At 41.2% G+C, this 22,424-nt stretch overlaps 2 protein-coding genes across 8 annotated transcripts in view; both read right to left on the reverse strand.

The window, feature by feature from the left end:
- ZNF35 (zinc finger protein 35) overlaps positions 1–12,681 on the reverse strand; it is a 44,899-nt gene extending 32,218 nt beyond the window's left edge. Inside the window, exons 1-5 of the mRNA XM_060022205.2 lie at positions 12,614–12,681; positions 10,330–10,645; positions 9,177–9,321; positions 5,586–6,830; positions 950–959 (exon numbers count right to left, since the gene is read on the reverse strand). Coding sequence (XP_059878188.2) covers positions 950–959; positions 5,586–6,830; positions 9,177–9,321; positions 10,330–10,521 — 1,592 coding nt within the window. The 5' untranslated portion in view covers positions 10,522–10,645; positions 12,614–12,681. The remainder of the gene's footprint in view (positions 1–949; positions 960–5,585; positions 6,831–9,176; positions 9,322–10,329; positions 10,646–12,613) is intronic.
- A 658-nt stretch (positions 12,682–13,339) lies between these two features.
- The window catches only part of LOC132432164 (zinc finger protein 660), a 63,792-nt gene continuing 54,707 nt past the window's right edge, over positions 13,340–22,424 (reverse strand). For 6 of the 7 annotated variants that reach the window (XM_060022198.2, XM_060022197.2, XM_060022194.2 and 3 more), the window contains one exon: positions 13,340–19,241. In XM_060022198.2, coding sequence (XP_059878181.1) covers positions 16,924–19,241 — 2,318 coding nt within the window. In that variant the 3' untranslated portion in view covers positions 13,340–16,923. The remainder of the gene's footprint in view (positions 19,242–22,424) is intronic. The other variant, XM_069541144.1, reaches the window with a different exon arrangement.

The following is a 22,424-nucleotide window of genomic DNA, read 5'->3' on the forward strand; positions in this document are numbered from 1 at the left end:
GCAGAGACAGTTGTTTTAGATATATAAGCACCCAACAATTTTGCCTTCCACATACTCTTTCTTGGCAAGTGACTTGACGTGCTGCAGTGAAATGAGTATGTAAACGAAGAAAGGAAGAATGTGGATTTTAGGATGCAATGGAGTGCAGTGTAACAACTGGACAGTAGGCAGAGAGAACACGAAGGACAGGGACTTTCCCGGCGGTCCAGTGGTTAAGACTCCGTGCTTCCACTGCACGGGGTGTGGGTTCAATCCCTGGTTGGGGAACTAAGATTCCACATCCCACATGCTGCAGGGCATGGCCAAAAAAAAGGTTAAAAAAAAAAAAAGAACATCAAGGACAGACTAGAGCAGAAGGCTGGAGGTCTCTGGAAGGGATATATACAGGAGAAAGGGGGACTCAGAAGAGTGTCTAATTGGACGGAGAATTTGAAAATAACTGAGGATATGTTAAAAGCAACCAGTACAAGGGAAAAAGAAAGACAACCAGAAACTTCGGTAAAAATTAAATGCTGCTCCAAAAAGGAAATATAATCACAATAAACTACTTAGGTCTGCAGTGAACAACATTTACACAGTCATAATAACATTCATGCTGTTTATTTCAATTTTCAGAACAAATCAATAAACAAAGCATAAAAGACTATGGTTTCAGAACAGAATTCAAGAATTAGCAGACTTGACATTGTCAGAGGCAGAGAGGTGGACAAGGGGAGGAGACAGAAGCAGGGTGAATCCCCCATTCTACAAAATGGAGAATTGAGACACTGTTTACAGTTAATACAATAAAACTAAATTTATAGTTACAATAAATAATTTATTTTTCCTGATTATAAAATTTTTGTTCCTTATAAAAAATATGGAAATTACTTTAAAAAAAACTTTTAATCACCCATAATTCCATTATCCCTAGGACCTGGGTTTGAGCCCAGGCTCTGCAATTTACCATTTGTATGGCTCTGAACAAGTCAACCATTTATAACATTTTCTTATATTTCCTTCATGTTTATCTATATACTTTCTCATAGTATACAGTGTACATAACATTATTTGAGAACTGTACTATATACACAATTTCGAATCCAGACTTTTTTCACTTTAAAGCATAAAGTAAAACTCTGGATACAAATATCATGCTCTTCGATACTTCTAAATATATTTCTTGGCCATAGGGCAGTCAGAGGTTTCCCAGAGATGGGCCTGAGCCAAATCTTAAAAGAAACCAAATGTTAGGCAAAGCAGACAGGGGCTGTGGGGTGTGGTGGTGAGGTATCACAGGCACCGAGGACAGTGTGAGCAAAGGCACGAGAAGAGCAAGCACGTGCCTCCAGGCTGCAGTAAAGGTGCATGTGAAGTGAAGCGATGAGGCTGGGAAGAGCTCAGTAAATCACGTTGAGGGATCCAGACATCTTTCCCGAGAGACATGAAAAGGGGGTATGGTAGGCCTTGTTTGCTTTGGCAACCCAGGACCTAGCACCATGTTTGCCACAAAGAGAGTGCATAATAAATATTTTTGTAATCAACGCATGATACATCGGAAGCCAGAAATGCCTCCTGGGTTTCCAGTCTAGGTGCTGGATAATGCCATTTGCTGAGGGAGGGAAGCCAGGAGAAGCAAGACTGAAAAGGTTATGTATCTGGGCAACATCCTCAGAGATTCCGTAATCTGACCTCATTTTTTAAAAAGCCACCATTTTGTAGCATGTGAAGGCAATTATGTAGTGCATCCCCAGGTGTGACTTGAGGCCCTGGAGGCTCCACGGATTGGCCTCAGGGAATTTATATGCCTCCACAAATAAGCACAGAACTGAGAGCGCAATCCGAGTTTCTCCTGAAGAGGGTCCACAACCTCCATCAGATTCTCAAAAGGGCTGTGACCCCAGAAAAGTTAGGCACACAACGGGAGAAGTGACAGAAGTGGGAGAGGGATGACCACCTAGGGGAGGGAGGGGATCTAGAGCATAGAAAAAGGACTAGCTTCCTGAGCCTGGAGGAATTCACAGCCAATTATGTTTGAGACGGGTGTGTGTGTACACGCATGCTGATGAAGAATCTCTCCCCACCGAGCCTCCAAAGCACCTATACGTGATTTCACTTTCTCATCCCTGTGCTCCACATAACATACATCTGTTGGTCTCATTTGAGGGTAAAAACAGACTTCTTGGCTCTACCCTTAATGCTCATCACTAGGTCTGACTCTGAGATCTATAAGACTGATAGCTCTTGGCAACTTAAGAAAATGGGGCTTCAGAGTTCCCATCTACTTCTGGCAAGACCAGCCCAGAAAGAAGGGAGATGACCCCAAGGAAAAGGAAAACCTAAGCCAAGTCTGACAACAAAGGGTAGTCACTCCTCTCCTATCAGAAACCCTGTAGAAAAAAGTGGGAGGTAATTTATTTTGAGGGCTGGAATTTAATTGGAAGGGAAAGTTTTTATGAGTTGGGGAAGGAACTGATCTGTCTAGTAACCTACTAGGCTCACAGGATTTGTGTAGGATCGGGGGTCCTGAACCTGGGTGCAGATTGGTGGAAACCCAGACCTGGAGATGAAATATAAGCAAAAATGTAAAAAGTCATTTTGTTGAATGAGGAACAGAAAAGCATGTTACGTAGAACTTGGTTTGCTCATATAAATAAAATGTTTGGTATATTCACTTAAAATACAAATACAGGAAGTTAGGTCACAGAGTCCCAGCAGCCAAGGGTTGTCAGAGGCACGGAAGGCAATGTAGTTACTGTCCTGTTTTGCTGAAACAGAACAATGCGCATCCAGATCCTTATATTGGAGTTCCCTTCCACCTTTGATCACACACATTTGTGACCTGCAGGTTTTACTTGTCTGTAGTGGCTCATTCCCCTTCTAAGTTTTAAAAAGTACTGAGGCCTAACATGGAAAAAATTTCACGTGCCCTAGATGATTCTAACATGCAGCCAAGGTTAAAAACCACTGCTGTAAAACGGTGGGTCAGTGATTCCCAAACCTGGCTTTATATCACAATCACCTGGACAGCTCTTCTGAGCTCCCTATGAATAGAAATCTCTAGCCAGGAGATCACAATCAGTCATGACTGAGTATTCATTTACGAGAATAAATATACAGCATGTGGCTCAAACAGTTTAACCATCTTAATGGTCACAAATCCCAGCTGATACCTTTCAGGAAAGCACACTTTTGGCCTCTTGGTGGGTCAGGGTCACGGATCTACCTCAAATCTTCAGACCTGCTCACCCTCTCTAAGCCTCCTGATCATGCAGGGGGAAAAACCTAACTTGTTCCTAATCTCAGTGGAGACATGTGGTGTTATCTTTGGGTCTTTCCACTCCCAGAGAGGGGACAGAAAGAGTCACTACCAGGGTCTGTGAGGGCATGAGCATTTTTTTTTTTTTTTTTTGGCAGTACATGGGCCTCTCACTGTTGCGGCCTCTCCCGTTGCGGAGCACAGGCTCCGGACGCGCAGGCTCAGCGGCCATGGCTCACGGGCCCAGCTGCTCCGCGGCATGTGGGATCTTCCTGGACCAGGGCACGAACCCGTGTCCCCTGCATCAGCAGGCGGACTCTCAACCACTGCACCACCAGGGAAGCCCCGCATGAGCATTTTTGATTCTTACTTTTGAACTGTATTGATGTTTTTGTATTTGTGTCTATATGATTTAGAATGAAACTGGGAGAAGTTGTCACACATGCTTTGATGAAAGACTGTGGTTAAAGGGGGGAAAAAAGTTAATAAGCTTTCTTGTGTATGCCTTCTGTATGTGAAAGTGCTCTGTAAACTACAAAACGCTATGCTAACTAATATTTAGTCTTGTAGAAATGACACAATAAATGCGTGGACTTATGCACGAGAGGTGCCCCCAATTGCTTTCACCAGATATAGCATTTATGATAAACACTCTTGCTTGCTGAGAGCGGGAGTGGAGACAGACCCAGAAATTAGGAGACTCAAACTCCAGCCTTAGATTTGCTGCTTGCTGGGCACACTGCCTAAGGCAAACCCCCAAATCTGTCACCTCAGCTTCCTCACCTATATATATATATATATATATATATATATACCTTTTCTATATACCCTTTTCTCAGGCTTTCCCACAGATCTGGGTGGGGTTACAGGTGGTGAGACATGGGATAAACATAGAAGAACAGAGGGAACCTGGATTTAGGACCTGGGCCTGAATACAGGCTGTCACTTGTTACTTGGTCTTGTGTTAAATGACCTCTCTCAGGTAAAGAGGGCAAACACCTCTTTCAGTGTTACAAGGATTAAGGTAATGATCTATCTGAAAGTATGAGGTAAGTGCCGGGTATCATGACTCTACACGTGAAGGTACACAGACAAAGAATCAAGTTCTATATAAATACAAGGCAATATTATTACATAACTCTACCTATTGCATAGTTGTAGAAATTGTTTTTCGGGAGTAAAGGCTCAATGGTAACAAAGGTATCTTACCTTAGCCAGTTTCTTCATCCTTCTAAAAGTTTGCATATTCCAATACCTTTGAACTTCTAAAAAAAAACAAATGAAGACCTTAGGAATCCCACTCTGCTTCCTCCCTCTCTTTTCATTTCCCTCTTGGCTCCTCTCAGAATTAGAAGGGCTCCATTATTTCTTCTAAAGACCATCCAGAAAGTGACAATGACACCCAACTGAGCCCCCTGCTTGGGCCTGAGCAGAATGAGAGCAGAGACAAAGCGGGCATACCTCCAGGGAAGCTTTATTCTCTGATGCCTCTATCTGGGAAGGGGGCTGCTAGCAGCGTCTCACTCAAACGGAATGCAATGGCAACTGGGGTTAAGTTATGGGAAGAGCTGTTGACCTTAGCAAAGGGACACAGCCCAGCAGCGTCTGTGGCTGTCTCCATCAGTCCTCAATTGCTTGGCCATGCAGGCTGGGAAACGGTCAGAAGAGACTCTCGTCAGAGGTCCCCAGAGCTTTACCACACCAACGTTCATGAGGTACAGATGATGAGGGAAACGAATGTTTCCTACTTCCATCCATGTTAGGAGCAATAGATGGTTAGTAGGGTGTTTTTGTTTTTTTTAATTACCTAGGGAATGGAAAACCTATAAATGTTCATAGGTGAGTTGTTGGTGAACTGCTACCCCAAGTGGTTTCCTTAATGAGTCGCTGCTTAACCCAAAATATTAGAATACAAGGTTCAAAGCTCCGGAATTCCATCAGGCAGACCTCCACCAGTAACCTGCCCGTTGCCCAAGAAATTACCAGAGTTTTCAAAAACAAAGTTAAGTGAAAAATGCCTTTCCCCCAAAGGGATCTTTATCACTGAGCTCTGTATGATCCATTTCTAAGAAAGCCACATTCCACTTCAGACACCATGACACTTGGGGCACCAAGTGAAAAACAAAATCCTTGCCTTGAGGCCTTCGTTTTCATTTTCTTTAAATTAGCCTCTGAAATGCCCCTCTTGTGTTTTGCGCTGCACTCCTGAAAACTATTACTTTTAAGGACAGAGCAGGCCTCGTTTTCACCAAGGAGGAGAAAACAGCCAAGAGGTGTCTGACTTGGGGGGAGCGGGGGCGGGAGGTTCTGACTGGCGCCTGGAGGTCTCCCTCGTCCCTCTATGTGCTCTCAACGAGATGGGTTCTGTGGTGGCGCATGAGGTGTGAGTTGGAGATGAAAGCCGCACCGCACTTGGCACACTCGTAGGGCTTCTCCCCGGTGTGGGTTCTCTGGTGCACGGTGAGGCTCGACCTCTGCCGGAAGGCCTTGCCACACTCGCTGCATGTGTACGGCTTCTCCCCATTATGGATCCTCTGATGAATCAGCAGGTACGAGCTGCAGGTGAAGGCCTTCCCGCACTCATTACACACATACGGAAGGTCCCCGCTGTGAATCCTCTGGTGCACAATAAGGCAAGAGAGCTGACTGAAGGCCTTCCCGCACTCGCTGCAGTCGTAAGGTTTCTCCGCGGTGTGGATTCGCTGGTGCACGATAAGGTGTGAAAAACAACTAAAGGCTTTTCCACACTCTTTGCACTCGTATGGCTTCTCACCAGTATGGCTTCGCTGATGCACGATAAGATTTGCGCTCTGTGTGAAGGCTTTGCCGCAGTCATTACAGGCAAAGGGCTTCTCCCCGGTGTGGATCCTCTGGTGGACAATGAGGTTTGAGCTTCGAGTAAATGTTTTCCCACACTCGTTACATTCATAGCATTTTTCTGTAATGTGGACTTTCTGGTGCCGGGCAAGTTGTGAGCTGTAACTGAAGGCTTTCTCGCATTCACTGCACTTAAAGGTTTTCTCTAAGGAGTGGATTTTTTGATGTACAGTCAGATTTGAACTCTGAGTGAAGGCTTTCCCACACTTTGAACAAACATACGGTTTCTGTCCAGTGTGGATTCGCTGATGCACAACAAGGTTTGCGCTCTGAATGAAGGCCTTCCCACACTCGTGACATTCGAAGGGTTTCTCTCCAGTGTGGATTCGCTGATGCACTACAAGGTTTGCGCTCTGACTAAAACCTTTCCCACACACGCTACATGTAAAAGGTTTCTGCCCAGCCTGGCTTTTCTGATTTTTAACAGAGCCAGAACCAAGGCTATATCTCTCCTCAGATTTGTGACACTTCTGGTCTTTCTCTTCTTTGAAGTTTTCAGGTATGTGACAGTCCTTCACTGTCACTTGTCTGAAATCTTTCTTTTCCGTCTTTATTCTCTGCCTTTTTAACATGTTCCCTTTTTCACAGCCTTCTCCTAATTCAGGTCCTGGAGGGTCAACTTTCTGGATCCTTCCTGATATTATGAAAGGTTTTTCTGCTTCATCACATATCTCAGTTTTTGGAACGAGTAACTGTGGGTTCTTGGTTTCAGCACCTGAAACAGCAGACAGAAAAAATAAATGTCATATTTTTTTGGCCTAGAAAAAGAATAGGATAGTCAAGTCATAACGGTCAGGAAGCGTGTGACTTCAGCTGTGAGCTGCAGGTCATGCAGCAACTGCACAGGGGAATCTAATGTCCAAAGACATCCTACTGGCACAGGCCAGGGCAACTCTCCAGCCAGTAAGATGAGTGGGTGGGACAGGGATGTTGTGAGGCACAAACCAATACTGGGCAAGGAGGACAGCCCAGTTTGGTTGCCAGGCTAAGGCCATCACAGTCATTCAGAAAGAAGGGCAATGTCAGAGAAAGGGAATGCCTGAGCGCTGGATACAGCAAAGCCCCGAATGCGACAACAACAAAAAACCCTGAAAGGCTAATCTTTTTCTGGTTATTTCTATTACTACTGCTCTGATTTCTCAATCTACTCCACTTTTCTCCCTGCAGTTTAAAACTGCTATTACATCTTCTTTTCTTCCTTCTTATCTTACTTTCTCCCTGTTACCTCTTTCCCCTACTGCCTCTCCACCCTTCCTTTCCTGGTTTTTATGTAAAAACATTTTTTGTTTGTGAAATATTCTGAATTTTTCTAGATGTATAAAGGACATAAAAATAAGTTATGCTTAAAAGCTTAAAAACTTGGCTTTAAATGTATAAACTTTAATAAATTCAATATTAATCAATACATACCAAACTGTAGATAAAACTCACAAACATTAACATCAAAATTTCCAAAGTACTTTCATGTATATTATACAATTTTATCATCAAGATGAAACTGTTCTCCTTCACTTGTATGGAAGCTAAAAAAGGGCAAGGCTGTTCTTACTCACTGCTATATCCCTAGCACCTGTCACACTGCCGGCACCCAGGAAGCAGGCCCCCAACGAATCCTGTATTTACTGAATCAATGCACCCCACTTTATAGAATAGGAAATGGACGTCCAGAAGAGAAAGGATTTGCTCAATGTCAAAGAGTTATCAGAGGTAGGGCAGCAACTACACTCGTGACTCCCTCTCAATTCCTAGAGCTCAGTGAGCTCGTTATTACCTATATATATATATATATGTTTTTAATATTTATTCATTTGGCTGCACTGGGTCTTCGTTGTGGCATATGGGATCTTCGTTGCAGCGTGCAGGGTCTTTAGTTGCGGTATGCAGGTGCTTAGTTGTGGCCTGTGGGATCTAGTTCCCTGACCAGGGTTTGAACCCGGGCCCCCTGCATTGGGAGCTCAGAGTCTTAACTGCTGGACCACCAGGGAAGTCCCTCGCCATTACCTATTACAACAGAAATGGCTGGCAGAAAGATGAGTCCTGGCTAGGAATAGCAGAGAAAGAAAACAGTGGTCATTCCTGGTGGATGGGGGCAGCTGCTGGAATTAAGACTATAAATGACTGACTGATAAAGCAAGGAAACAGAAAAGAAGTGATACAGAGGGGAACGCTCCAGAGACAATGGAGCACAAAGCAGAAAGCGGGAAACAGAAGCTGCTGAGAGTTTGGAGAATTAAAGAAGAGACAAGAAAATGAAAGGTGGCAATCCTAGCCTTCCCTACAACACTGGTTTAAGAAACTGACTTGGTTTGCAAATGCCTGAGTAATTGGCTAGGGAGGAGAATAGGCTCAGGATATTCAGGCACAGGCCTATACTCATAGCATATGAGTACCAGAGGGGCCTTGGCAGTCATCCAGGGATTGCTTCCACAGCACAGGACTCATGGCTACCACACTGTTGACCCACAGTTACATGTCACTCCTTCACAGGCAAGCTTCTGCCACTGCTAGCCAGACACATCCTGAGTCCCAGCTTAGAGAACCAGGTGATAAGCCAGCCATCAGTAGCCTCCATAAAGACCTAGCTTTAAACCTCATCATGGCTGACGCAAGTGCTCAAAATCCTCTAGAATCTGCACAAAGATCTATGAAAACAGAACACCTCCAGGGCATTTCCTCAAAATATCACCACAAAAGGTGACCCTTCCTACCTTAGCCAGCTTCTCTTGCAGGCTCACCAAGCTACAATAAACACGAAGCATACTGAAGAAGACACGTGTCTACACGGGTGAATAAATATGAAACTTGCTGAACAATAAATGTGATTAAAAGGTAAATTTGGAGTTCACCTGTGTTTGTCTGGTGTCTTGAGACTGTGTGCAAAATAAGCCATTTCCTGTGACAAATGCATAGGCATCTTTCAGTATTCCTCTGTCCAGCTCTCCCTGACACTTCCAACACCTCAATACTCTCTGTTGCTGAGGTTAGGAGACGAGACCACCAGTCTCTGAAAAGATTTTGAGAAACCTCAATGGTCAGATTCTGAATTGAGGTTGAACCTCACCTAGACAGGTCATGCTCCCATGAGTCTCCAGTAGCTCCCTCTTGGCCAGAGTCTCTGGTAATGAGGAACTGCCGGGGGTTGATGCAGCAGACGCCTCCTGTGTTGGTTTCAGGATGACAGCCATGTCCCAGAACAAGTTCTGACCCTAGAAACAAGCAGGCACAGGTGGGTTTATGAGGAGACTGTCACTGGGAGATGGTACAATTATAGCTTTGAGGTTGAGAACATAAGCACCCGTTCTTGGAGACCGTAAAATAAAAAATTTAAAAAAAGAAAGAAAAATACCAAACATTTAAAGATAAAGAAAGGAAAAGGAAGCCAGAGTCTTCCCTAATTCCCAAGGTGGGGTGGGCAGAGAAGCAAGCCTGTTACCTTCCTCCTGATCATTTTGATTTCATCTCATTGTCCACTTCAGCACCCAAACCTAACTTGCCAGTGAGAGCACAAGACAAGAGAGCATATGGGGAGATTCTCCAGAGTACACTTTCCCAAGGTCTAAAGATCAAAGAAGCAAGGTTCTAATCATATTATTACAGAGAGGCTTTGGGGAACCTCAGGCCTCATTTGGCTAGTGACGGAAAGGTGTGTGTTTGAAAACATACAGCCTCACAAACTCAAATCGTGGTCTGCAGATCAGCAGAATCACCACCACCTGGGAGCTTGTGAGACCTGCAGAATCTCAGACCACACCCCAGACCTCCTGAATCAGAATCTGCATTTTAACAAGATCCCCTCCCCCACATCCTGATGATTCCTATGCATATTAAAGTTTGAGAAGTACAGGTTAGAGTTATCAAATCCTGCCTGGAATCACCTGAGGAGTTTTTTTTTAAATACAGAGGTCTGGGTCCCATCCCCCAGAGATACTGGTTTAACTGACATAAGGTATGGCATGGGTATCATGATTTGATAAGAAGCTCCCCAGGTAATTGCAAACTGTAGCACAGTTTGAGAAGCACTGGTTTATAGAAAGTACCAAGTGTCACATCAATAGAATAATATAATGTTTCAATTATACTGCAAAAGACTAGAAGCCAGAGCCCTCACCAGACAACAAGACTACAGATGTGGGAGCAGAGGGATAGGGTCCCCTCTGAAATCACTTGAGATCTTTAGCTGTCTCCTTCCTCCCTCCTCCCAGACCATTGTTTACCTTTTCCTCCTGTTCTGATACATCGAGGCCTGTCTGAGGACACTCCCCAGGAGCCCAGACTTTGATGTTTTCAGAATGCACTTGTTGGCTGGATGCCTGACCCACGAAGGTTTCCTCCTCTTCCTCTTCCTTTTTCACTGTCACTGGGCCCCAAGGGGCCAGGGTCATGGCCTCTCTCAATTCTGTAGTCATCCTCTCTGCTCAGGAGGGGAACTCCTATAGCTGGGGGCTGCCCAGCAGAAGTCAAGCCCCATCTAATCTTTAAGTCTCAAAAGCTTCTTCTTGAGTTTCTTCCCGGGGCCAGGATGAGTAATGTCTACTGAGAAATCAGAAAACACTGTTAGCAGTAGAGCAGAGGTTTGCCTGGATGCCACCAAGCCCACAAGCCAATTTCACCAGTGTCTAGGCAGCAGCCACTACCGCTACAGGGTCTGCTCTACTCCTCAAGAGGATGGAAGGAGTTGTAATGTATACAAGCAATTTATCCCCATAATAATCACATTACAAACACCTTTATATAATATTTATTGATTTTCCCTCTGATTATAAAGTTAATATATTTTAATTATAAAAACTTAAAAAATACAGAAAATGATTAAGAAAAATTACCCCTGGTTCATCTCCAAAGAGATAATCGCTGTTTATTAAAGAATTTAAGATATTTCTTTTAAGGAAAAAACCTCCAACCATACTGACAATTATGACTTAAAGTTCTTAACTATGGTTTCTTTTTAAGAAAGGACATTACAATGCAAAGTTTTTCGTTTGCTTGGTTGTTTTTTTTTAATCACCAAGGACAATAGCATGAACAAAAGACTACAACCTGAACTGTTTGCTTTTTGAACTCAATTTCTATGTTTCACAATAGTCTTAGGTAGATGTTTCAATATAAGTACATACAGCACCACCTCCTTCTACCATGGTACTCTAAGTTACAACTACATTATAATTTACTTAACCAGCCCCTATTTATTTATTTTAAAGTATTTATTTATTTGGTTGTGCCAGGTCTTAGTTGTGGCTCGCTGATTCCTTAGTTGTGTCATGAAAACTCTTAGTTGCGGCATGCAGGTGGAATCTAATTCCCTGACCAGGGATCAAACCCGGGCCCCCTAACCACTGTGCCACCAGGGAAGTCCCCAGCCCCTATTTATTAGCCACTGCTTTAGTAAAAGGACTTTTGTTTCCAGTTTATTTTCTTAATAATTGTTAAGATTCTTTTCATGCAAATAGTTTTTTTCTGCTGCTGAGTTATTCCTTTACAATAGTGGGATTACTGATTGAAGGATTTTATGAGTGACATGTATTGCCAAATTGTTTTTTTTTTTCTATTTTATTTTTTAAAATATTTACTTATTTGGCTGCGCCGGGTCTTCATTGCAACATGCACATCTTTTAGTTGCAGCATGCAGGATCTAGTTCCCTGACCAGGGATCAACCCGGGCCCCCTGCATTGGGAGCGAGGAATTTTAACCACTGGACCACCAGGGAAGTTCCCCAAATTGCTTTCTAAAAGGACTGCACCAAATCATACCACCACCAACTTAACAGTACCCCTGTATCATAGCCAAGCCAACAGATTTTTTTTTGATTTGTGAGTAAAATAACCTTACCATTTTAGTTGATTATGAAGAAACTGAAATTTTCCTATTCCCCTTTAGATGTCTTATTAGGGAAAAAAGTGCTACATTTCATTAAGTCCCTTTTTGCTGCTACTGATCACATACTTTATCCTACATTAACGTACTGGCAACTTATTGTATACACTGCATCTCTTCAATAATGCAATATTTTCAGTCCTGCAACACATCTTAATTCTGGAGAATTATTCTTTCCATGACTAGCTGAATTCTACCAGGGAGGAAGGCCCTTAACACTCGTTTCACCTATCTATACGCAAGATTGCCTACTTTGAGTATTGTCATCAGACTGCTGATCAAACTCTAATCGGCCTCCAGCCCTAGAGAGCAAAGTCTCCTAACAAGGGTTTCCTTTCAATGTCCTTTCCCTAGTTCCAAACGTGGCAACGCATTTCCTCCTTCTCCAGGCCCCACGCAGCCCTGTTGTGGGGTCGACCCTGGCCCCTTGGGCGGTCCGTGTCCAACCTCCCGCGGGCTAGGCCCCCATAAGTAGGCGAGAGCCGAGTTTCCGAGGTGGCGGGGCGCGGAGCCGCCTCCGGACAGACAAGGCTGTATACCCGAGGGGAGGACGGGGCTAGCGGACCCTGGGATGGCCCCTCCCTCACCACCGACGTTCGCGCCCAGGCCACGCCAACCCCGCTCACCATGTGCGGAGAAGCAGCCCGGCCGGAGCTCGCGGGCTCTGGAGCAGAAGGCAAGCGGCCGCGACCCCTGCGCCTACCGGCGCGAGAACAATGACCGGACAGGAAGTGCCTGGGGATGGGCTTCCGGCTCCCCAAGTCGCCAGGCCAGCCTCTCTAGGAATCTCGGAGGTGCTGTCTTCTCGTTGGGTGTCCAATATCGCTACCGACCAGTGATGGGGGCAAAAGCGCTTAGAGGAAGAGTGCAGGTGGATTGGGGAACTGAGCCTCAGAGAGCGGGGCATCCCTGGGTCGGGTAAGGCCACTTAACCGAGGCGCGCACCCGACAGCCTGAAGCTACAAAGCATCCATCTGTGGAAGACCCTGATAATTTTGCCCTAAATGTTCTGGAAATATCAAACAGTACAGAGAATGGTACAACGAATGCCTGTATCCTCCTTCTGTACTCAACAATTAACACTTTGCTATGTTTGCCTTACCTCTCTATATACTGAAGACATTTTTTTAAGTTGTAATCATCAAAACCCTTCATTCCAAATACTTCGATATGCATCCTTCAGTAATAAGAATAATCTCCAAACTAACAATACCATCATTACAGGTAGGAAAATTAACAATAATTCCGTGAAACCATCTAATAACCATTTTCAAATTTCCAACTGTCCTAAAATATATATTTCATAATTTTGTTTTTCCAAATCAGTTTCACACACTTTATTTGGTACGGCTTTTCAGTTTTGCTTTTTATTTTGAATTTACAGATTCACAGAAAGTTGCAAAGATAATACCCTTCAACTAGTTTCCCCCAATGGGTACATCTTACATAGTTTAATATTTTAAAAAATCAGGAAATTGATACTGGTACAATGTGTGTGTACACTTTGTCATTTTATCACGTGTAGATTTGTGTAACCACCATCACAATCAAGATACACAACTGTTCCAACACCACCAAGGCCTCCCTAAGTGCTACCCCTCCCTCTTCCCCTGCTCCCTCCCACTATTCCCAACCTCTGGCAACCACTAATCTGTATACTTTCATCTGTATACTTTTGTCATTTTAGAATATTATATAAATCTGGCCATACATTTCAGATTGGATTTTTTTCACTCAGCATAATTCTCGTGGAATACACTTGAGTCACTGCAGGTATCAATAGGACATTCCATTTTATTGCAGAGTAGTATTACATGGTATAGATATACTGCAGTTTGTTTTAACCACCTGTTGAAGGATATTTGTTTTAACCACCAGTCAGATCTTGACTATTACAAATAAAACTGCTTTTAACAGTCACGTACAGGTTTTTTTGTGAACACAAGTTTTCATTTCTCTGGGATAAATGCTCAGGAGTGCAAATACTGGGTATATGGCAAGTGCATGTTTGGTTTTATAGGAAACTGCCAAATTATTCCCCCGAGTGGCTGTAACATTTCTCATTCCTGGCAATGTAAAAGATTCCGTTCCTTTGCATCCTTGCCAGCATTTGGTGTTAAAACTTTTTTTAAAAAGCTGATAGCTGTGCAGATTTTTAACTTGCATTTCCCTAATGGCTAATGATGTTGAACGTCTTTTCATATGCCATAAATATCTGTTCATGTCTTTTGCCCATTTTCTAATTGGATCTATTTATTACTGCTGAGTTTTGAGAATTCTTTAGTCTAGATACAAGTGCTGTGTTGCATATATGATTTGCAAATATTTTCTCCCAGTCTGTAATGCTTTTTCATTCTCTTTAAAGAGTCTTTTGGAGAGAAAATTATTTTGACGAGGTTCAACTTATCATTTTTTTCCTTTTACGGAGCATGCTTTTGATATGTCTAAGAATTCTTTGCTTAGTCTTAGTTCCTGCTGTGATTTTTATTTTTTGCCTATGGCTATCCAACTGCTGCAGCAGCATTTGTTGAAAGGCTATCTCTCCTCTACTGAATTGCTTTTGCACGTGTCAAAAATCCATTGGGCATCTGTGCGTCTATTCCTGGCTCAGTATCTTATGGCTCTTTAGTATCTTTTAAAAACAACCTTCTCCTCCACTTTTTATACCTTCATTATGGAAAATTTCATACATATACAAAAGCAGTACAATGAACTCTCAATATTCACCCAGCATCAACAATTATCACCCCTCCCTTTTTCACCGTATCTTTTTGAAGAATCCAGTTTTCTTTTTGTTTTTCTTTTATAGCCGGGCCGCTTGGCTTGTGGGATCTTAGTTCCCCGACCAGAGATCAAACCTGCGCCCTCAGCAGTGAAAGCAAGGAGTCCTAACCACTGGACCGCCAGGGGATTCTCCCAGTAGTTTTCTTACACAATATCCCATGTTTTAAACTTGTTTCTCATGGTGTGTTTTATCTTGTTCCTCTGCCTCCTGTATTTCCTGTAAACTGGCAATCAGGTCTAAGAAGCTTGATAAATTCAGGTTATACTTTTGGCTTTATTGCATTACATGCGGAGAGGCACATTATGTGAGTTGTCTCAGTCTTAGCAATGTTACATTTTGTTAAACTGATTAAGAGGTAAATGCCAACTCTCTTCATTGTTAAACTACATCTTTCCCTGTGTAATTATTACATAATCCGGGGTGATTCTTCTGTATGGACATAAAGCATCTTCATATTCATTACCTCATAACAATTTGGTGAGGTAGATATTCTTCCTTCTGTTTAACAGATAAGGAAATCGAGGCTCCAAGAAATGAAGGCGTTTGTCCAAGGAAGAGTGGCAGAATCTGACTCATAGGGTCCTCAGACTTTTAACCTAGACCCCTTCCAGTTTTCACTCTTGGTCCCTTCAGTCTGAGGAACCAGCCCTCAAGGAACTTTGGGGTTGAATTAATAACACTTATTATAATCAACACACCACTTCAATGCTGCTAGTATTAGAAAACACAATCCTAATAGTAAGGTATTTATACTCCAGTGACAGAACTGGAGTTCTGAGAATTACAACATAAAATTATCAAATAAAGAATATAGGAAGAAATAAATTTACAAATGTACAAAAGGGTACAGACTGAATGAATGATTGGTTCACTGGGAGTAAATGGGCCTGAACACTCAGAGGTGGATTCTGAATTGGTTTAATCAGAGCTTTGAAGGGCTTGGCTCTGTGTAAAAAATCTTATGTAGTAAGTTGAATGCTGGGACAGAATGTTGTTTCTTAAGTAACAAGCTATTTGTATGTCAATAATGATGAAATGCTGATTAGAATTCAGAATGACAGTAGCACGGATAATCAGCTCAAGGGCTGGGGTTAAGGATTTTTTCCTGTCGACAAGGAAAGCAACACAGGACTGTCCTTCCATTTTGATACTCTACGTCCACTAGTTTTTAAAATCCAAAGGTTGAAAAATAAATTGTTTTTCTTGGCATCATATTAATAGCTGGACACACTATTTAATAAGCCAATATTTTTTCCATTAAAACTAATATATTATCTATTATCTCCCTTAGACATTTAAAAAGCTGTTTTAAAAAGGTCTTTTTAAAGTACAAAATTCCAAAGTTAGCTATCCACCATACTTCCTCTTACTATAAAAATGAATCTTTTGAGGTGCATTAAGTCCTAATATTAACTTAATGAACAAACATTACATTATGCCATGTTCTAGATTTTGTTCTAGATCATGTTCTTTTATCCAACTTTATTGACAACTAAATTGTTTCAGAAAGTACTTCCACATGATCCTTTTACTGAATGCTCACAACAACACTATGAAGTAGGCATTATACCAATATTTGATTGACAGAGAAACTGAGACTTAGAGGCTGACTTAATAACATCACAGAGCTAGTAAAAGAAAGAGCCAGGACCCAAACCTATCTTTTCTGATTCCAAATCCAGTGTACTTAAGTTGTCCTCAAACAGCAGACTCTTGCCCATCCAACTCCATGTTTGATATGTCTTAATCATACCATCTGTAGAGACTTTCTCTAGCAGTAATACTATCTTTAAAATGTACAGTGTATATATACCTTTTCAAAAATGTACACTTTTTAATACCAAGATATTTTTGCTATCATTTACAATGACACCATTACATCTTATAAAACATAACCCAATTTCTTCAGAATCTTTGATCGTTCCAAGGTCCTTTCCTAGGTTCATAACAAATGGTTTGGGACAGAGTATTTAACTAGAATTTGGCTTATGTTTTTGTAGTCTTGAAAGTCTAGATTAACTTTCTTCCTCATGCAACATACTTGTCTATAAAGGGGTGATCATGATTTTTTTTTCCTTATAAAAACCATATGCTGCCATTTATCCAACAGTTACTTAAGTAGGCAGGGATTCTATTCCATTTGACACGATACTAGATTTTCTGAATCTCTGTCTTGGACTCATTGGCATTTTGGAGCCAAGGGAATTCCTCCACAGAATGGACTTTTTGTTGAAGATGAAGGTTTGAACTCTGAGAGAATTCTTTTTCAGACTCATCACATTCACAGTTTTTTTCATCTGTATGAATTTTCTGATGTACAGTAAGGTTTTTTCTTTGCCTAAAAACTTTACTACAATCATTACACCCATATGGTTTCTCCCCTGTGTGGATTCTCTGGTGGCCAACTAAATTCCTCTTAGAAGTAAAAGATTTTCTACACTTCTCACACTCATATGGTTTTTCCCCAGTGTGCATCCTCTGATGTACAACAAGGTTTTTATTCTGACTGAAGTCTTTTCCACACTCATTACATTTATAAGGTTTCTCTCCCGTATGGATTCTTTGATGTACCATAAGATTTCTACTAGAGGTAAGGACTTTTCTACATATATGACATTCATAGGTTTTTTCCCCACTGTGAATTCTTTGATGTTCAATAAGATTTCTGTTGTAAGTAAAGCCCTTCCCACACTCATTACATGCATAGGGCTTCTCACCAGTGTGGATTCTCTGATGGGCTATAAGGTTTGAGCGGTAACTGAAGACTTTCCCACAGTCATTACATTTATAAGACTTTTCCCTTGTGTGAATCCTCTGATGGCCAATGAGGCTTTTCTTCAGAATGAAGCATTTGCCACACTCATTACACTCATAGGGTTTCTCACCACTGTGGATTCTCTTATGTTCAATGAGGTTTCTGTTAGAGCTGAAAGCTCTACCACAATCACTGCATTCAAAGGGCTTTTCCCCGGTGTGGATTCTCCGATGTACGAGCAGGCTTGAATTGTAACTGAAAGCCTTCCCACAATCCTCACATTTGTAGGCTTTCTCCTGTGTATGGAGCTTCTGATGGACCATGAAACTCTTGCTCATAATGAAGGTTTTTCCACATTCTCGACATTCATAGGGCTTTTCCCCATTGTGGAGTCTCTCGTGGTCAATGAGGTTTCTGTTAGAACCAAAGACCTTGCCACAGTCTTTACATTCATAGAGATTCTCTCCTGTGTGGAACCTTTGATGTAAAATGAGGCTCTTTTTCAGAATGAAAACTTTCCCACATTCATTACATTCGTAGGGCTTCTCCCCATTGTGGAGTCTCTGATGGTCAAAAAGGTAAGCACTCTGAGTAAAGGCTTTCCCACATTCAGTACATTTATAAGGCTTCTCTCTGCTATGCATCCTCTTATGGTCAATGAGGCTTGACTTAGAAGTGAAAATCTTCCCACATTTTTTACAACCAAAGGTCTTCTTTTCTGTGTGAACTCTCTGGTGTAAGAGGAGGCTTTTGCTTCGAATGAAAACTTTTCCACATTCTTTACATTTATATGGGTTCTCTGTGCTGTGGAGCCGCTGATGGTCAACAAGGTAAGTGGTCTGGGCAAAGGTTTTTCCACATTCGTCACATTTATAGGGTTTTTCCCCAGAGTGGATTCTCTGGTGCAGAATGAGGCTCTTCTTCAGAATGAAAGCTTTCTGACACTTGTTACATTTATAAGGTTCTTCTCCTTTGTGGAGCCTCTGGTGATCAATGAGGTAAGCATTTTGAGAGAAAACTTTGCCACACTCATTACATTTATAAGGTCTCTCTCCAGAATGGCGCCTTAGATGTATAATAAGGCCTGAGTGCCTATAGAAGCCCTTTCCACACTCCTTACATTTATAAGGTTTCTCCCCAGTGTGGATTCTCTGATGGTTTAGAAGGTAAGCACTTTGAGAGAAGGCTTTCCCACATTCATTACATTTATAAGGTTTCTCCCCAGAATGGTTCCGTAAATGCATTAGAAGGCTTGAGCGCTGAATAAAGCCTTTTCCACACTCTTTACATTTATGAGGTTTCTCCCCAGTGTGGATCCTCCGATGGTTTATAAGATGAGAGATTTTATTGAAATGTTTACAACATATATCACATTTATAAAGCTTCTTTCCTTCAGTGCCTATTAAACTTTCAGAAAAAGCTGAATCTGAAGTTAAGCTTTCTCCAAATTCCTTCCACTTTTGGCCTCGTTTTTCTGATGGAGTCCTTTTCTTCTTTTCTCGTTCACACAGGGAATCTTTCTTCAGTGTATCTCTTTCTCTTGTTTCATTTCCCCACTGACTTGCTAAAACTTGCCATTCATACTCTTCCTCAAAGTCAAGAACCTGGGGAACACTTCCTTGAAGTCTTTTTGATGCTCCTTTCTGAGAATCTGCTCTTTGAGATAGGCTTGACTTTGATGTCACCTCCTCATTCTCAGTCATGGTCTCCCACTCTGGTAAAAGGAATTAAAAATGCAAATATTATCACATCCCTGTGTTAGTGAGAACAAGATCTTCAAATGACTTTAAAACAAGCTAGAAGGAAACTTTTATATGCATACAAAAAGGAAAAGATTTTTGTTAAATGAGGGTATAAAGCAGAATGCTAATGACAGAATGTTGTAAATGGATTAACATAAAATTCATTCTGAGATACTTCTAAGCTCTTTGCCTTCAGGGAGCAGATGTAAACATAGACAGGATTCTGAAAAAACAGATGCAAGGAAGAACCAGAGAAAGAACATGGGATCTTTCGTAGGTGGTTCACACCTGAGGCTCAAGAAGTTGGATGGGACAAAAAGAACCATTTGGCTTATAAAGAGCTGTCTTTTTATTTTCTTCTTGCTAGGAAGATGGGAACTCTAAAAGAAAGAAAATATACCTAAAAACTTGGAAGACAATCTTTAATTTGTGAAGTCAAGTGTATAAGCACTTTTTAATTACTTGAAAGCAATTAACCTACAGGGAAAAAAAATCCATGAAAAAGCAACTTAATGCTTAGAATTCTCCTTCCAAAATTGAGAAACAATTTTAAAATTCATTTCACAAAAATATCAGGTTTGGTTAGACTCCCTCACTTAATTAAATAAAAAAGAGAAGAAATACAGAACAAAATGAAAAAACATAGACATTAAAAACCATGAAAACATCTATAAAATAATGAGGCTAAATTAGTTAACCTCTTTTCTACTCTAACATTCTCAAATATTTTAAAATGTGAAATTATATATATTTTAAATGTTTTGGAAACTTATTTTCACCATCCAAATGTGAGAAAAATTATGAACTAGTTCCCCAAATTATCTAATAAGTAAAATTATGTAAATAATAGTAACATTATCTTCTATTTGAGTATAAAAACACTATTCTTCTCCCTAAATAGAAAAGACATGGGAAAGGAGTGTAACTATTTTACTCTATTATGAACTTCTTAAAGTTTATGAGAGTATGAAAATGGAAAACATCCAATAAATGTTAAAGTGAACTACATTCTTAGATCAGGCCGTCATATCTCATCTCAACTGTCCCTCTCTCTGGAGTTTGGGTAGGACTGCCCATCACACTACACTGCTTCACTTGGCAGTAGGGATGGGCATGTGTCCTAGGCCTATCCAATACCAGTTTCCTTGTCCACAGTGATTGTATCAAGACTGGTTTCACAATTTAAGCAGGATGCTGGTGGAAAGGAAGGTTCCCTTTCTTTAAGGAAGTAGAAGTGTTTTAAGGAATAGAAGTGTTGCAAGTGGTTAAACTGAGATGGAAAATCGTTAAGAAATGAGCAACTTTTATATACACAGTAGCTAATTAGCTGGTTAAATGATCTGAAATTTTAGTATAGAAATCAGACTATGTATGGGCCTATTGAGCTTTAAGGGACTTGGGAGAAAAATATGAGAATGAGAGAGGAAGCTGGTTACCTTCTGCAATCTTTGGTGAAGCCTGCAAGAAAAAGACAGGGTTCCCTACCTCCAATACTGCCCACTCCTCTAATCCATGTCCACTCCATTGCTAATTATCTTTCCAATAAGTATATTTGATCATGTCACTCACCTGCTCAAAACAAATAACCCTTCACTGCTTATAGGATAAAGCACAAATGACTAGGACAGCCCAAGAGTTGCCTTCACCCTATATCTGCCTATTTTTCTGGCTTCACTTCTTGTTAGTACCCTTTATGCCTGGAGACTCTAGGCATGGAAAACTACGTAGAGATGCCCAAACATGTCATGTTTTTGCTTGCTTCTCTATCACTGCCCTTGCCCCTTTCTCTTCCCAAATTGCTCTTCCTCGTCCCAATCTGCTACCTGCCCAAACCTACAGCCTTAAAAACTAAGTACAAAAGTCACCCCTGCCCCCGGAATTACCACTGATCTTACAGAAATAAAAAAAGGATTATAAAGGAATACCATGAATGATTCTGTGCCAATAAATTGAACAACTTAAGATGAAATGGCTAAAATCGTAGAAAGACACAAACCACTAAAACTGACTCAAGACAGAAAATCTGAATAGTTCTATAATAAGTAAAGAAATTAAATCAGTAACCAAAAAACTACCCACAAAGAAAACCCCAGGCCCAGACTGTATCACTGCTGAATTCTACCAAACATTAAAAGAATACCAATTCTTCACAAACTCTTCCAATAAATAGGAAAGGTGGGAACACTTTCTGACTCATTCTATGAGACCAGTATTACCTAGATACCAAAACCAGGCAAAGATATGACAAAAAAAGAGAAAACTACAAACATATCTTACGAATACAAACATAAGAATCCCCAACAAAGTATTAGCTAACTGAATCCAGCAACATATAAAAAAGAATTATACACTATGACCAAGTGGGATTTTTCACAGGAATGCAAATCCTGATATAACATCAGATAATCAATTAATGTAATATACCATATCAACTGTATAAGGGACAAAACTCACATAATCATCTCACAGATACAGAAAAAGTGTTTGGCAAAATCCAAAACTCCTTCATGATAAGAACACTCAACAAAGTAGGAATAGAAGGGAACTTCCTCAACCTGATACAGGACACCTACAAAAAATTTAAAGCTAACATCATACTTAATGGTGAATGATTGAATGCTTTCCCTCTAGGAGCAGGAACAAGAAAAGGATGTCTGCTCCTGCCATTTCTACGCAACAGTACTGGAGGTTCTAGCCAGGTCAATGGGGCAAAAGAAAGAAATAAAAGGCACCCAGATTGGAAAGGAAGACATAAAACTATCTCTATTTACAAAATTTGTATATAGAAAATCCTAAAGAATCTACCAAAAAACTATCAGAACTAAGTACGTTCAGCAAGGTTGTAGGATAAGTATCAATATACAAAAATCAGTGGTATTTCTGTACATTAGCACTGAACAACCAAAAAACAGGAAATTAAGAAATAATAGCATCCGGGAATTCCCTGGTTGTCCAGTTAGGACTTGGCGCTTTCACTGCCAGGGCCCAGGTTCAATCCCTGGTTGGGAACTAAGATCCTGCAAGCCACACGGTGCAGCCAAAAAAAAAAGAGACCAATATTCCAAAAGTTAAATGGGCAAAGAACAGTACTAGGTAGTTCATAACATATGAAAAGATACTCAACCTGACTAGTAATGAGGGTGCTCATGAAACCA

Source organism: Delphinus delphis, chromosome 10 (assembly GCF_949987515.2).
Source record: "Delphinus delphis chromosome 10, mDelDel1.2, whole genome shotgun sequence".
NCBI classification, from domain to species: Eukaryota; Metazoa; Chordata; class Mammalia; order Artiodactyla; family Delphinidae; genus Delphinus; species Delphinus delphis.